Here is a 15,534-nt window from a genome sequence, read left to right on the forward strand (position 1 = left end):
CAGGAGGATATATCAAAGGTGACAGGACCAAACACATATCACCAAAGTTTTTCTATACACATGAGCTCCAGAAGAGTCAAGAAATCAAAGTCAGACAAATCCGCTCAAGTGATAACCTGGCAGATCTCTTCACTAAATCATTGCCGAAATATACTTTCCAAAGGTTAGTGCATGGCATCGGATTACGACAACTCTGCAAGCAATCAAGTTGGAGCATGCAAAATCAGGGGGAGCATTCAAGAGTCCTCTAACATAGGACATATGCACGTTGTACTCTTTTTCCTTCGCATAGATTTTCCCACTGGGTTTTTTTTTCAAGCAAGGTTTTAATGAGGCAACCAATCTAGGGACATGTGGTCTCCAAGGGGGAGTGTTGTAAAGAAGAAACACGTGGAGCCCACATTTATGGGGCCCACAAAGAAATTAAGCAAAGACTTTGGAGGCTGCACACTCACGGATGTGTATTGTAGAATCACGGGTGTCATTTACAGCTGCCTATAAATAGAGAAGGAAGAAGAGAGAAAGAGCTTGCAACGGAAGAAAGAGAAGAGGAAAAGGAAAGAAGAAAGAGAAGAAGAAAAGGAAAGGAAGAAAGAGAAAGGAAAAGGAAAGGAAGAAAGAGAAGAAGAAAAGGAAAGGAAGAAAGAGAAGAGGAAAAGGAAAGGAAGAAAGAGAAGAGGAAAAGGAAAGGAAGAAAGAGAAGAGGAAAAGGAAAGGAAGAGAGAGAAGAAGAAAAGGAAAGGAGAAGAGGAAAGAAGAGGGTAAGTGAGCAGAGAGAAAATTCAGTGAGCCACACATATTGTAAACACTATTGTAGCTCTATTATTTTAGTGAAAAGGTTACTGCTGCTGCTCTCCGAGGACGTAGGCATAGCCGAACCTCGTTAAATACTGTGTCTCGTCTACTTTACGTTCAGCTCAAAATCTACAACATATCTCAGGTTATTTCATAACAAAGATTAATTAAACTCATGTGTTCAATTGTACGAAAAGTATACAAAACAAATTATGCCAGTCTATCATTCCCTTGCTTCAATTATTTTCACTCTAGAACACACACACACATATATATATATATATAAAGCAAAGGGCAGAGAATGGTGAAACATTCAAAATACCAAAAAATGCCCTTGGTTAATCAAAACATTAAGAATTAAAATTATTATTTAAATGAGGATAATATGGTAAATTCACACCTTTTTATATTTTAAAAAATTAAAATTAAAAGAAAAATCAGATAATGAATCCTATTTTTATGGAACACAACTACTGTAACATTCCATATCGACCAACGGAGATGGGGCGATGTGCCTTATATGTACATGCCCGCCTCCATCTAGTACGAGGCCTTTTGGGAGCTCACTGGCTTCGGAGTTGTGCGAACTCCGAAGTTAAGCGAGTTGGGGCAAAAGCAATCCCAGGATGGGTGACCCACTGGGAAGTTGCTTGTGAGTTCCTAAAAACAAAACCGTGAGGGCAGAAAGAGGGCCCAAAGCGGACAATATCGTGCTACGGCGAAGCCGATCCTGGGATGTGACAATTTGGTATCAGAGCCACTCTACCGTGTGGTGCGAGTGTGCCGACGTGGATGTCGGGCTTCTAAGGGGGTGGATTGGAACATCCCACATCGACCAACGGAGAAGGGGTGATGTGCCTTATATGTACATGTCCGCCTCCATCTAACATGAGGCCTTTTGGGAACTCACTGGCTTTGGAGTAGTGGGAATTCCGAAGTTAAGCGAGTTGGGGCTAGAGCAATCCCAAGATAAGTGATCCACTGGGAAGTTGCTCGTGAGTTCCCAGAAATAAAACCGTGAGGGCAGAGAGGGGGGCCCAAAACGGACAATATCGTGCTACGGCAGAGCCGATCTCGGGATGTGACAATTTATCCCACATCGACAACGGAGAGGGGGTGATGTGCCTTATATGTACATGCCCGCTTCTATCTAGCATGAGGCCTTTTGGGAACTCACTGGCTTCGGAGTCATGGGAATTCCAAAGTTGAGCGAGTTGGGGCTAGAGCAATCCCAGGATGGGAGACCCACTGGGAAGTTGCTCGTGAGTTCTTAAAAACAAAATTGTGAGGGCAGAGAGGGGGGCCCAAAGCGGACAATATTGTGCTACGGCGGAGTCGATCCCGAGATGTGACAACTACCCATTATCTTTTTTAATTCTGAAATAAATTTAATTTTTTTAAAAAAAAAGAACCTCTCACAGGTGCAGAAGCGGTGTGAAGAGGCTAGTATATATACAAGTTTCTGAATTTTCTTTTGGCTACAACTGTACGAGTTTATTTTATTGAAGAATGGCATAACCCGAATCTGGGGTATATGGTAAATTCTCGAAACCAGGATCTGATAATTAAAATAAAGTAAAATACCATTAGGTAAAATTAGTTTCTTATAGAAATCTCTACCAATAAAAAGTATAAACATGAACTACAGAGTTTCTTATGGAAATATAAAAATATCTATTAGCAAACAATATATAATTTGAACTAAATCAGTTTGTTAAAAATAAAAAAATATATATATAAACCCAAAATGTCAAGTATTCATTGGGAAACACCCATGGGTTTATTTAGACCCATTTTACGGCAATAATAGTCTTGGTTATCTCTTCTTACCAAATTTAAAATAAAATAAAAAAGACATTATTGATTTTTTATGAATTAATGACATATAACCTACATAATTTATCTCACAATAACCATTTCCTTTTTTTGGTTCCAATTTTGAAATTTTCTACATGTATTACACTCCTACAATTATTAATTTTGTCAACGCCATATTATTCTAGGTATGCCTAATAAAGTAAAAATCGAAATAGTATATGAGAAAATATGCCATATTATTCTTTTCGTCAAAGTCTCATTATTTTCCTCCTCCTTCTTTCTCAACACCAAAACCCTCCATGGATATGGACACCTTGATTATGAGAGTTATTTGTGTTTGTTGTCTACATCGGTTATTGAGTGGTATGTGATTACTAATCTACATAAGTCATCCAATTGATGATGAGTCCTAACCTACCTCATACATGGATTCACTTTGATGGTGTTTGCTTCAACAGTAGGTAGTAGTTGTCTAATGCAAAGGTGATGTTTGGTGTTTGATTATTTTCGTTATCTTTGGATTCTTTGATTTTGTTGATTATACATGTTTGCATTTGAATTTTGTTTTTTTCAATCTATGTAGGTGTATTATATGTGCTAAGTTTTTCACCTTTATTGGTATGTTATACATTATATGTGTACATAAATGGAAGGTGTTTATCTACATACCAAATAGGTTGGAGTGTCATACTCCACCTAATAAAGGGGAACACAATTTGTTATAGTTTTCCGCATATGTAGGTATACTAATTTTGGGTCATAACAAAATAAGTATTAAATGCAAATTGGTCTTGATTGAATAAATATAATAAAAGGATTTTTTTTTTTCAACACTTTTAGGATGAAATGAGTCTATAATGTAAAAACAAAAAAACAAAAAACTCCAAAAAAGAAAAAAAAAATATTGTATTAGTGTAAAGAACCTATGATCACATGCAAAGGGTGTTTGAAAATAAACTTCTACTATAGTTTTATAAGGATATGAATCTCGGAGGGTTGATGCATATAGTCCATCGATGCTTATATTTCAGTTGTTCGAAGAAGACAATTGAAAATTTAGGATATGTGATTTAATGGATGTTAAGTGATTTGTTGTTAGGTACAAGTTCTTTTATTGAAGAAAAGTAATTTCTATAGTATAGATTTTAAGGCGTATATTTCGGAAAATAAAAATTGAGATAATATAATAAAACTACTATCTTCATGTAGAGGTGTGTAGTGATTTCAATAGATTTATAGGGCAAAAGTTTTGAACATCTTATGGCGGAATTTCTTGACGTTTTAGAGTGGAGAAAAAGTTAGTTGACACTTTGAAATTGATATAAATTTAAGAGTGAGATTTTGGAAAAAGAAAAAGGGAGATTCACTATTATACCCAATATGGGGGCCCAAATTATAAAAATACCCTATATAAAATGGACTTTAGAAACACACCCAAAGCCCATTTACAATATAACAAAAAAGCTTTTAACTTCTTATAAATTACAAAACTGCCATCAATTTCTTAAAACAAGCCCAACCCCAAAATCTCATAAAAATACCCAAAGCACTCAATAGGGCATCAAAGTAATTTAATAATCAATATTAAATTCAATAAGGCTAGCTATCATTTTTTGGGTTTTTTTTGGGTTTGTTTATAGGAATTCAATTGTGTAGGGTTTATTTATAATATTAGTGCTAGAAATGGGTATATCACTAAATATCTCAAAGAAAAATGCAGTGCAAAATGGAATCATACAATTTCTATAATGCTATCTTCTCAAACAGTTTCCAACTTTCATCATCATTCAACGGTTGTGGTTCAAAGAGGAAACCATTTTTGTCCGCATACGAAGCGACTTCTTTGTTGCGAGTAGTGAGTAAAATTCGACTCTCAGTTTCCTCATTCATTGGAAATCCAGCTTCCAACGACCTCCACGCATCACGGGTCCAAATGTCATCAAGCACCACCAAACATTTTCTTTCTCTTTGCGTAATCCAAAGCCTCTCTGCTATTTGATCCTTCTTCAGTTTTGCAATTTCTTCTCTTTGCTCATTGGTAGGAGAAATGAGTTTAGTCAGAATTTTTTCCAAAACTTTCCGTCCTTGGCAAAACAATCGAAATGACGCTTAACTTTACCATGATGATAAACTTGTTTTGCAAGAGTGGTTTTACCCAACCCGCCCATCCCCCAAATAGAAACAACTCGGGGGCCATTTTTTTTTATCAGATGCGTAGCCAATATCTCCGTTCCAACAGTTAACCCAACCACATGAGGTTCGATAATATGAGGATAAGCTATCCTCCGTTCCTGTTGCCTTTGAAAAAAAGTATCACCTCTACTCTCCCTTGTTTGGTGTAGGTTATAACTTTGCAAACTCGAATTCAACTGTGAAATTCTGGTTGTAATTTTCACAATGTCTGAGCCAATCTGATGAAGATGAACTCTTTTTATGAAGATGCCAGTAAACCTTTTCAAAAGACTTGCATTCCTCTTGGAAGCCACTTTTAAGACAAACGTTTCGATGGCGTCGTCCAGATCATAAGCAACATCTCTAATATTTGCCGCCCAAATGCGTATTGCTTCACTTTCTCCTTGTCTTGAATCTGCATCTTTGAGGAAGCATTGCATCAATTGTAGCTGGGTTTGTGCAAGCTTCACCTGATCGCTCACTCCACCCAAGAATTTCAATTCCGGAATGACAGAGTCTTTGAGCAGTTCTAGCACAAATGAAACAACCGCCTCGGCCATATTTCTGGATCTTGATTCAAACGACAACAGCTAAAGCAACTTTTCTTTTTCTTCTGTTTTTTTAGATTACTTAATGAAATAATCTTACCAATGGAGAAGTCTCAGTTCGGTTTATATAGGAAGTGTCGTCAACCAAGTCGCTGCCCTGTCGCATACTTAATTATTCTTATCTTTCCACCTATCAATAGTATAACAATTATATGGGGAAGTAAGGAATAGGGATGGGATATCAACAAACTAAGAAGGAATTAATCATGGAATTTAGGAATGGGAAAGTAAGGAATCAAGGAATTTAGGAATGGGAGAAGCACACACATAATACGGATGGGATATCAATACACTAATAAGGAATCAAGGAATGTAAATGGGGGAAGTAAGAAACAAGGAATTTTAGTCATAGCGGAAGTAAGGAATCAAGGACTTTAGGAATAGAGGAATTGAAGAATTAATCAAAGAATTTATGCAAGTAAGGAATCAATGAATTTAGGAATGGGGAAGTAAGGAATAGGAGTGGCATATCAACAAACTAATAAGGAATATTAATCAAGGAATTTATGAATGGGGAAGTAAGGAATATGAATTTATCCCATATGCCTAATATTGCAAGAGACTGACTGGCATCACTTCGATTTGCCCATTTGGGAACAAATATGTGACTTTTTCTAAAAGAATAGCCGCATACAATTAAACTTTACAAGTAAAAATGGCGCCGATCAGCTGGGTTCAAGTCGGGAGGTCCCAAATACCGGGGTTTCGCGTATTAAAGAGTTCTTGAATTCAGGCATTTGGATTAAACCTGTGTTTCACTGTGTTGATCAGCGATATGCATCAATTTATTTCTTTTGCTTGTGTTTTGCTTCTTGAAACTAATTGAAGATTGTTGTATGCTACCGGCCATACTTTGCTAGTAGGTAACCAAAGGAAAATTTGATCAGCTTGATTTGTTTATGGCCCTGGAAAGAAATTGACAGCTTCACTTATTCATTATGTTCTTTGGCCCATAAGATTCCTTATGTGTTCCACATGGTTACTGCCTAATATTTTCTGTACCTTGTGCTTTCAATTGCCATACATAATATTTCGCAACCCTGTCCTTACCCTTTCATGCTTCCTAAAACTCTAATTTCTCAATTCTGCGTTGTTGAAACATAATTATATATGTTTCTTTTGTGTGCACGTTGGGTAAAGTGGTAATATTTTTGTCTCTTTGTTTTCAGTTTTCATTTCCTTGTTAAAAAATGGAAGGATTAAATTAAATTTTTATTTTGAGAAAGATGAGAGATAGAGGTGAAGAAATAAGGGAGAATGAATGCAAACTTGAAAGGCTGAAGTGTTATCAACAAATGATTGATTTTTATCAAAATAGCCAAAATTTACCCGTCATTTTTATAAATGTCAGTTTTTTTTGAACTTTTAAAAATAACCAAAAACTCACTTAAATAGACTCAAATACCCTCAAAACAAAAACTCACATAAATAAATAAAAGTCAGTCAGTCAGACAGAAAAAAAAAAAGAAAAAAAAAAAGAAGAAGAAGAAAATAGTAGAGTGTGTAACACAGTATGAATCAAAAGGTTTTCTTGCTATTCTCCTCCCTCTGTAACTGCCGAAAAAGAAATTAAGAAAGCTTCCGATATGTGGAATTAATAAATTAGAGCTGTAGAGTGATGGCATGTGAAGGATGTTTGCGATCAGTCTTGAGGGAAACATCTATTGTTGCAAACAATGCAAAACGCCATCTTGCTCTTCTTGTTGATGACGTACTTTCTAAGTCGTTTCAATGCAGACATGTTAAGGCTTATCTTTTTTATAAAGTTGTAAATGTCACACTTGCAGAGAATGATAACAGATTACATATTGTTGCTGACATATCTTGTGTTTCATGTGGCTCAACGGTGGGGTGGAAATATGAGGATGCACAGGAGAAAAGCCAGAAATACAAGGAACGGAAATTTATCCTAGACAGATTCCATATTCTTGGTCCTGATGGAAGCAACTACTCTACAACTCTGGAAGCTCAGATTGGTGGAAGCGATGCTATTGATGCTTGATTGATCAAACATTAATTCAGGAAATTGCAAGTAGTTAAAAATTAAAATCTGAATTATTTGCTACGTTTTTATTATTGAGTATCATATTTGGATTAGTTTTTCTTAATCGATTATGTAGGATCCTAGGTTCTTTCTATTGTCATCTAATGCAAATTGTTTTAGAACTTGGACAAATAAGTTATTAAAGAAAAAACAAAAGTTGTCTACTTCTGATTTGCTATGATTATTGGGTGCTATCTTCTTCAGTTAACGCTTGAAAGCGCAGGTGGAGAAGATGGACTCTTTGGCATAGTTGAATCATATGATTAGAAATGAAATCAAGTTTTCGTGGATTGCTGGAGATGTTTCTGTTGTATATGTATGAATGTATCACTTTTATTTCATCTCCAAAAATAAAAAAAAATAAAAAATAGTAATCGCCAATCCAGTCCAGACCGAAGAGATCTCAATTTAGTCCACTCAACAAGCCTCTTCATGGCTAAATCTGATTAAAGCTCTGCCAATCTCAACATTGGTATCAATTTCCAACTTCTCCCTATCAGTTGAAGGTGCTGGCGTGCAATTTCAGCATAGGTATATCCAGTCCAGCCTAAGTCACAGACAACAATCCAAGCAGGACTTGACAGTTCTTTTTTTTTTCTTTTTTATTTTTTCTTTTTTTCAAATTGTGTAATAGACAGTTCTCTTTTAACTAGTTTGATTTATTTTCAACATTCATTTTTGGCTAGACTTACTAGTTTTACTGTGGGAAATTGTAAAATCATCACCATTTGAGGCAAGAAAAGAACTTACTTGTGAGATATTCCTCACCCAAATTCACAATCCCTTGATCAAAGTCAATAGATTGGGGCGCAAGTTATTACATTTCATAGTCTGTTAGGGTTTTTAACTGTTAATAGTGGCACGCTCGCACACAGAAAAAGTTGACTTGTTGACCATCAATGATTTTCGAGTCCATAAGAAACTTTATCCTACCACCACAGGAACTACATTAAAACGGATAAACAATATCCACCATCCAGTCCAATCCGCTTCTACGGTGGTATCATTATCATAGCTCCAAGTTTTGACTTGGGAGTTTAGTGTTCGTGACGATGAAGCAGGAGACAAAGGGAAGTGCGGCCACAAATAATGTGGGAAAGCTTTGAATATTTGGGTGCTGCCAGCCATTCTTTATGGCTCTTTCTTTTGGCTTTTGACTACACGGTGGGACAAGATCTAGTAGTGGAGCTGGTGTGTATGAACACCACTTGAGGTGCGGTGTGCACCTAGAGCAATAAAAGTGAGAGAGAGGGCATCAATTTAGTAGTCGGCATTGTGCCTCACCATTTGGAGGTGCCGTGTGTGTGCTGAGAACTGCTGCTCTTTTTGTTGTCGCACCAGAGAGAGGAGAAACAAAGAGGATTTTCTTGTTTGGTTCTTTCTATTTGTGAGCAAGAATCTCAGATTTTGTCTTGGCTCTATTGTACTTGGAATTTGGGCTGTGAGAGTTAAAACTCTTTCATTCCTAGAATAGGTTAGAGGGTTAATCCTCTTTGGTTGTCATTCCTATTGTCTTTTGCTTATTTGCAGTGATGTATGCTTAAGAGTTGACATGGTCCATGGAACCATAAGAAACAAAAGACCGACTTTGATGCTACACTCCAATGATTTCGCAAAAAATTCAATAATAGTCACATAGTTGTGAGTTTTTGCTATAAATTGGATACTAAAAAAGAATAGACAGAAAGCAAGAGAAGCGGAGGAATTAGTATAAAAATGGAAGCTGAGGCAGCAGTAGCAGCAAAGGTCATAGTGTCAGTATTGTTGGGTGGGTTTTTGGTCTTGTTTTTATACCTCTGTGAACTAGTGTTATTGAGGCCTAGAGGGCTAAGATCAAAGCTTGGGAAGCAAGGAATTAGAGGGCCTCCTCCTTCGTTTCTCTTAGGGAACCTCTCTGCAATAAAGAGGCTGCAAAGCAAGGGCCATTCAACAGCAACAAAGACTGCTGATCCAACAAAACTCCATCATGATGGTGATGTAGCTTCTATTGATCATGAATGGCATTCAAAAATCTTCCCCTACATAGAGCAGTGGCGAAATGAATATGGTAGGTTCACTCTCTTGCACATATAACATAATTGGTTGGATTGCTCAGGGCTAGGTATGGTCTGGTTTGATTTGTCTCTCAAACCACTCACCGAATTAGTGTAACGTCACAATTCCGATTAGTTCGATTCATGCTTAAAATAGTAAATAACCAAACCAAACCAATGAATTCAGTAACACGTATGCTTCATTCATATCCTTCGTATTAAAAACAAATTCAATTTGAGCTCCCAATTTCCTTTTCTTTTTTTTTTTCTTCTTTTTTTTTTTTTTGGGAAGGGTTCAAACATTTTGATTTATTAGGTATTGGTTGCAGGGCAAATATTTATGTATGCAAGTGCACACCTACAACAATTATGCATCACAGATGTAGAGGTGGTGAAGGAAATTGGTCTATGCAAGTCTCTAAACTTAGGGAAGGCTTCTTTAACTTCGAAGGTTGTTGGGCCACTATTGGGCGAAGGCCTTTTATCATCGAATGGCGTAATTTGGGCCCATCAAAGGGGAATTATTGCTCCCGAGCTATATCTTGATAAGGTTAAGGTATGTTTTGTTCTTAATTAGGTAAATTCTTCTTTGAAAGTGCACTATATATTGATGGTCTAACGACATAATATCTTAGACAGATTGTGCATTAACCTGTTTTGAAAATAATTACAATGAGCTAAATTTGTTGATAGTGCGAATCCCAAGTCCGGAAATTAAAACTGTGTAACAGCTTAAATGATTTTGGACATCTCCACTCTTAACTAATTGGTTTTGGTTTGGATGGTCACGTTCTAATAAAATACAGCATTAAGACACTAACTCTTTATGCTTGCAACTCAGTTATAAATCATTTGTTCAACTCTTTTCTAAGGGCATGGTGGACCTAATAGTGGACTCTACAACCTCAATGCTAAGAAGTTGGGAAGATGAAATCGACAGCAAGGGAGGAATTGCAGAAATTAAAGTTGATAAGTATTTGAGAAACTTAGCTGCAGATATAATTTCAAGAGCTTGTTTTAATAACAGATATGATCAAGTCGAAGATATCTTCAATAAACTTAGGGCTCTGCAAAAAGTTTTGACAAAGGGAATCATGTCGCTTCCGGGTTTGAGGTGTGATATTACAAAAAGATCTTCAAGGCATTTTATTTCTAAGATTTTGGATACCAATTAGTGTGACAGTATAATTTTTTGCTCATAAGTGGTTTCACTTCAAATTATGTCCGTCAAATAAATTGATATCTAAAATTTATAGCCTTGGCATACATACATACATCTGATATGAATGTCTGCTCTTGCACCATGGTGACAGATTGCTGCCTACAAAAGACAATAGAGAAACATGGAGATTAGAGAAGGAAGCTGAGTCAATTATATTAAAGCTAGTAAAACAACGTATTGAAGCTTCAGGTGAGGAAGATTTATTCCAAATGCTTCTTGCCGGTGCTGTGGATTCCAAAGGCCTATCGCAGAAGAAGTTCATTGTCGATAACTGCAAGACTATATTCTTTGCTGGCCATGAGACCACTGCCATTGCAGCATCATGGAGCTTGATGTTACTAGCTGCACATCCATATTGGCAAGCTCGTGCTCGTGCTGAGGTGCTCGAAATCTGCGGGGATAATCCTCTAGACGGAGATATGCTTCGAAGCATGAAAGTGGTATGTCACATAAGAAATTATCTCTTATAAAGATAAACTTGTATACTAATTAAGACAAAATGCGTAGCATAAACAAATGAAGAATTGATCAAATGGCCTCAAATTAATGCTATAAATTTTATGGACACAAGGAATTTGATTGCCACCTTACAATTATCTGCAGCTGAAAATGGTGATTCAGGAGGTGTTGCGTCTTTACCCGCCTGCATTCTTTGTAACTAGAGAGGCCTTTGAAACTGTCACACTCAAGAACATTGTGATTCCAAAGGGTGTGATCCTTCAAATACCAATCCCCTTTTTACAGCACAACCCTGACATATGGGGGCCGGATGCGCATGAGTTCAACCCGGAAAGATTTGCCAATGGAACTTTTCAGGCTTGTCGGTCTCCGCAGGCTTACATGCCATTCGGAACAGGTCCTCGTATCTGTGTTGGCCAACATTTAGTTATGACGGAACTTAAGGTGCTTCTTGCTTCAGTTCTATCAAAGTTCTGCTTCTCCCTCTCACCAGCGTACCAGCACGCTCCTCTTTTTAGTTTGGTTACTGAACCTGGGCATGGTGTTATTCTCCATGTCAGGAAAGTGTAATGTTGTGAAGTTTCAGAAGCGCTGGGGCTCCTATGTTAAATTTGTTCTGTATCTGCAAATAATGTTTCATAGAATTGCAGGAAACAATATGCTGCTAAATATGTAATCTATGTCAGTGATCTATCCCAACATGTTTTGTAAAATATTTTCCATCATTAAAGTTAGATGCAGAGGGACAGATTTCAACATAACAAAACAAGAAGAGAAAAGGAAAGAACATTCTTCAATTTATGCTTTTTCATGACTAGGTCATTGATCTATCCATGCTTTTTTTTTCTTTTCTGGGTAGATGAAAGTATTCCCAAAATATTTTCCATGGTTAAAGAAGCAAAGGAACAGATTTCTACGAAACAAAAGAAGAAAAAGAGGGGAAGATGTCTCTCTCCCATAATTATTAAGGTTTGTATGAATCACTCAAATATATCTGGATGACTCAAATATCCAGCAACATAACATGTATCTAGCAAGACAACATTACCCTATATATAGCTGTGTGTATATATAGAAAAATGTTTTCTCGCCAGCCTGCTAAAATGCCTTATGTTACCGTACTGTGAATATAAACCATTGATTAGCTCAATTATCGCCAAATGTGTGTGTCCAGATTTACAGTATGGCAGCATAACTATGACAGGAGAACATGCTCCATATACACAGGTCAGCTACTCAAAATAACGTAGATTGAGTAGGTGAAAGAATATACATGCAAATTCTCCAATCAGATTAGATTTGGCTCAAATGTTCAGGCTGTTTTTCATTTCTTTTCTTGTAAATTTGCAATGAAGATGAGATCCTGGAAAATATATAAATGCTACACAACATATCATCAACATTTCAGACTTGGAATGGAAACAAAGTCTAACATTGTTTGCAGACAATCCAAAACAGTCATCATTCTTTCACTGATGGCACAATATGCGAAGAAAATTCTTAACTTCTCTGGCATAAACAATTGAGCCTGTTCTATCATTTGTTTCGGTATCAAGTATAGCACTCTATAAATCTAACGCCAGCCCTGATGAGTGCAAAACTAACTTTTGCGCCTTATGATGCGAGGGGAAGATCCCAAAAGCAATTTCAAGAGAAAAGGGACCTAGTCTTGTTGCGCTCCAATCGAGCTTCCCTCTGTTGATACAAAATGTAAACCATATAAGTAAACAAGCAGTGTACAGGAGGACAAATGCAAACAGATGATGTCTTACATCCTCTGATTATTGGTGAAGCATGTAGGTAAACCATGGAAAATGAGATGCCACTGAAAGACTTTGTATTCCATCCATGCAACAACCAATAATTATACAGCTGTAATTTTTCGACTACCCCTGGGACTTCATTGTGTAAGCAGATGAAGGTTAAGTTGCACACAACTCTTGAAACTATACAAGTAACCAATTAATATATTTCTTATTGGGAAGGACCTCACAGGGATAATGGAAACCACCAATATATTAAAAGTTCATGCGTTCAAATGGGATGTCCAGTCTTTCGTTACTATCAATAACAAATAGAGAGCAATTAAGTGATAGAAAGCACCAATACCTCCTTTTTCTTGCATTCTTTGTAAATATCAAAATGTTCTTGACATTTACTCTTGTCCGAATTATATTCTTCTAGACCTGAAAAAGTTCACTAAAGGAATCAACATTTGGCAAAATTTTACTGGAGATTTAACTTTTAGGAGTGAGTACCTAAGAAGTAAATTCATGAAACAATACAATTATCAAACTTGTTCCAGTCCTCAATAGTATCTTTCCAGCACATTTTCTATCAAACAATATGTGCACATGTGTGCGTGCAAAGAACAACTAAGAAGTAAAAACTATAGCTCTCTTCATCATTATCTGATACTAAAATAGGAACTTGTTATATTTATATGCAAAGTATACCCTTCAGTATTGCCATCGGATAATAGAGCTAGAAATCACATACTCATGTCCAATTTATGATCACACTCTAGCAAAATACAAGGAAAAATCAAAAGTAACCAAGAAAAAGAAATCCATTACATGGCAGTCAAAAATTTCACAGACCAGAGAGGATGGATAACTTAAAGAGGATAAAAATGTAAATGACATGGGCGGTAGGGGAGGCTTAAAGAGGAAAAGTGTCTTAATCCAAAAGTATTTAATCAATTGTGGTGTTCGAGAAAAGATGATTACGTAGTTTGTCGATGTCTATACCATGTGGATGACAAATTTTGTTGTAAATATGTTATAAAGTTGGTCTTAGTTGGACACACAACATTGACCACCTTAACTGACCACCTTATGTGGCAACTGATGTGTCATGCCATGTCAATTAATGAATGTTGCCATGAGGCCACTCACTAGGAATGCTAGGGTTTTTTAATTTGTTTTTTAATTGACATGGCATGACACATCAGTTGCCACATAAGGTGGTCAGTTAAGGTGGTCAATGTTGTGTGTCTAAATAGCATTACTCAAATGCCTGGCCAAAAAAGAGTTGTTCCTAGAATGCTAAATCACCCAAAGATATACTTGTGAGATGCGGTGCTCGTTATATTGTGATGAATCCTATTTGAGGCTTCCATAGAAAAAAAAAAAAAAAAAAAAGGTATTAGGGAAACAAAGGCTTTGTGTTTGAGACGTTGTTTCAGTTGGTCTGATGAACAAACTTAATAATAGCTCTTATTTTCAGCTACTAGGTAGCCCACGAAAATCAGCTAATTAGTTGTCTGCTGCATATCAGCTAAGGTTCCACTAACAACCCAGGCAAGCAACACCAAATACAAGTCAAAGAAACTAATGCTAATGCTAAGGTGATTTTCTCCACAAAGGTGATTTTCCAAGCCTAATGCTTCAGTACTAGACCGCTACCTGATTGCCTGGACACGTCAAAGAAACTACAACATTGGTAATCAAGTAAAATGAAGACACTAAGGAACCTGTCAACTAAAAACGCGGTTAAAGCACGACTTTGAAAACTGGGGTAGGCTTTGTGGAACATCCTCAATGGTTTCTTTCCGAAACTAATCATGGGTATCATTGCGCTTTCGAGTTGATTAAGTCTCTATAGCTCTAAGAGCAATGACACAGCCACCTTTTTATCAGCAACGCTATCCAATTCCACCAAAAGTAACCTCTAAACTCCACACTGTAGCTTTGATTATGTGATTGCAAACTAAAACCAGATTACCACCACAAACAAAACCAATACAAAAAAAAAAATGAACTTTTGAAACAAACACTACAAAACTTCAAAAACCCAACTCACAAAGCCGATACCAAATACAAAGTAAAGCCTCAAAACTCAAAATTAAGCATAAATTCACAAAATTAGAGCCTCAAATCAGTGCCAATTAATTTTTTTTATTAAAAAAAGCTTAAAAGCGAAGATATCCAATGGTTCTTGGGGACTCATCAAGAAAATTATCAAAAAAGTTAAATGTGAAAGTAAGTCGATGCTTTTCCAATTGGATAAAAGGGCTAAGATGGAGTTATTGAGTAATTATAAAAGCAAAAGAAGAAGAAGAAATGAAATTAGGGTTGTACGGAAGCTTACATTTTAGAGACGCAGTGTACTGAGGATAACATTGAGAATCAGAGATTCTGGCAGCGCTTGGATACGGCGGTGTTGACGCTTTCGATGCCATTGCTTGCTTCTCCTACTCTCTCTCTCTCCCGGTCTATCTTTGAAAATAAGATTAATTGCAGTTTACCCCTCTTATAGTTCAATTGTGTCAGTCAAGCCCTTCATATTTTATGTTATTTCAGTATGAACCTTTTGTTCAAACTAATCCGCCCAACATAATAAGTGGAAATTACCAAAACAAGTCTCAGAATGAGACTTTAT

General features: G+C 36.6%; 3 protein-coding genes and 1 pseudogene across 3 annotated transcripts; 2 read left to right on the forward strand and 2 right to left on the reverse strand.

Moving 5' to 3' along the window:
- Positions 1 to 4,337: 4,337 nt before the first annotated feature.
- LOC117619698 (putative disease resistance protein At1g50180) lies at positions 4,338 to 5,409 on the reverse strand. Its single transcript, XM_034349705.1, has 2 exons — positions 4,868 to 5,409; positions 4,338 to 4,570 (listed from the first exon to the last, which is right to left on the reverse strand). The coding sequence occupies exons 1-2, from the start codon at positions 5,343 to 5,345 to the stop codon at positions 4,500 to 4,502; spliced, it is 549 nt and encodes a 182-aa protein (XP_034205596.1). The 5' UTR covers positions 5,346 to 5,409; the 3' UTR covers positions 4,338 to 4,499.
- A 1,607-nt stretch (positions 5,410 to 7,016) lies between these two features.
- Positions 7,017 to 7,395, forward strand: LOC117619727 (annotated as a pseudogene).
- Positions 7,396 to 9,095: 1,700 nt separating this feature from the next.
- On the forward strand, positions 9,096 to 11,869 carry LOC117620309 (cytochrome P450 714C2-like). The gene is made up of 5 exons (XM_034350474.1): positions 9,096 to 9,484; positions 9,800 to 10,026; positions 10,343 to 10,584; positions 10,784 to 11,132; positions 11,296 to 11,869. The coding sequence occupies exons 1-5, from the start codon at positions 9,154 to 9,156 to the stop codon at positions 11,719 to 11,721; spliced, it is 1,575 nt and encodes a 524-aa protein (XP_034206365.1). The 5' UTR covers positions 9,096 to 9,153; the 3' UTR covers positions 11,722 to 11,869.
- Positions 11,870 to 12,449: 580 nt separating this feature from the next.
- On the reverse strand, positions 12,450 to 15,484 carry LOC117620310 (cytochrome c oxidase-assembly factor COX23, mitochondrial). Its single transcript, XM_034350475.1, has 3 exons — positions 15,244 to 15,484; positions 13,261 to 13,337; positions 12,450 to 12,846 (listed from the first exon to the last, which is right to left on the reverse strand). Exons 1-3 carry the CDS (start codon positions 15,332 to 15,334, stop codon positions 12,799 to 12,801), a joined length of 216 nt encoding a protein of 71 aa, XP_034206366.1. The 5' UTR covers positions 15,335 to 15,484; the 3' UTR covers positions 12,450 to 12,798.
- Positions 15,485 to 15,534: the final 50 nt, after the last annotated feature.

The sequence above is a fragment of the Prunus dulcis genome, chromosome 2 (assembly GCF_902201215.1).
Source record: "Prunus dulcis chromosome 2, ALMONDv2, whole genome shotgun sequence".
Classification (NCBI taxonomy): domain Eukaryota; kingdom Viridiplantae; phylum Streptophyta; class Magnoliopsida; order Rosales; family Rosaceae; genus Prunus; species Prunus dulcis.

Coding starts and splice junctions, on each gene's coding strand:
- LOC117620310 (XM_034350475.1), bottom strand. CDS start 15,334: ATGGCATCGAAAGCGTCAACACCGCCGTATCCAAGCGCTGCCAGAATC. Junction 13,338..15,243: donor GTACACTGCGTCTCTAAAAT/GTAAGCTTCCGT, acceptor GAACTTTTTCAG/GTCTAGAAGAATATAATTCG. Junction 12,847..13,260: donor AAGAATGCAAGAAAAAGGAG/GTATTGGTGCTT, acceptor TTGTATCAACAG/AGGGAAGCTCGATTGGAGCG.
- LOC117620309 (XM_034350474.1), top strand. CDS start 9,154: ATGGAAGCTGAGGCAGCAGTAGCAGCAAAGGTCATAGTGTCAGTATTG. Junction 9,485..9,799: donor GCAGTGGCGAAATGAATATG/GTAGGTTCACTC, acceptor TATTGGTTGCAG/GGCAAATATTTATGTATGCA. Junction 11,133..11,295: donor TGCTTCGAAGCATGAAAGTG/GTATGTCACATA, acceptor AATTATCTGCAG/CTGAAAATGGTGATTCAGGA.
- LOC117619698 (XM_034349705.1), bottom strand. CDS start 5,345: ATGGCCGAGGCGGTTGTTTCATTTGTGCTAGAACTGCTCAAAGACTCT. Junction 4,571..4,867: donor TCCTCATATTATCGAACCTC/ATGTGGTTGGGT, acceptor AAGAGAAAGAAA/ATGTTTGGTGGTGCTTGATG.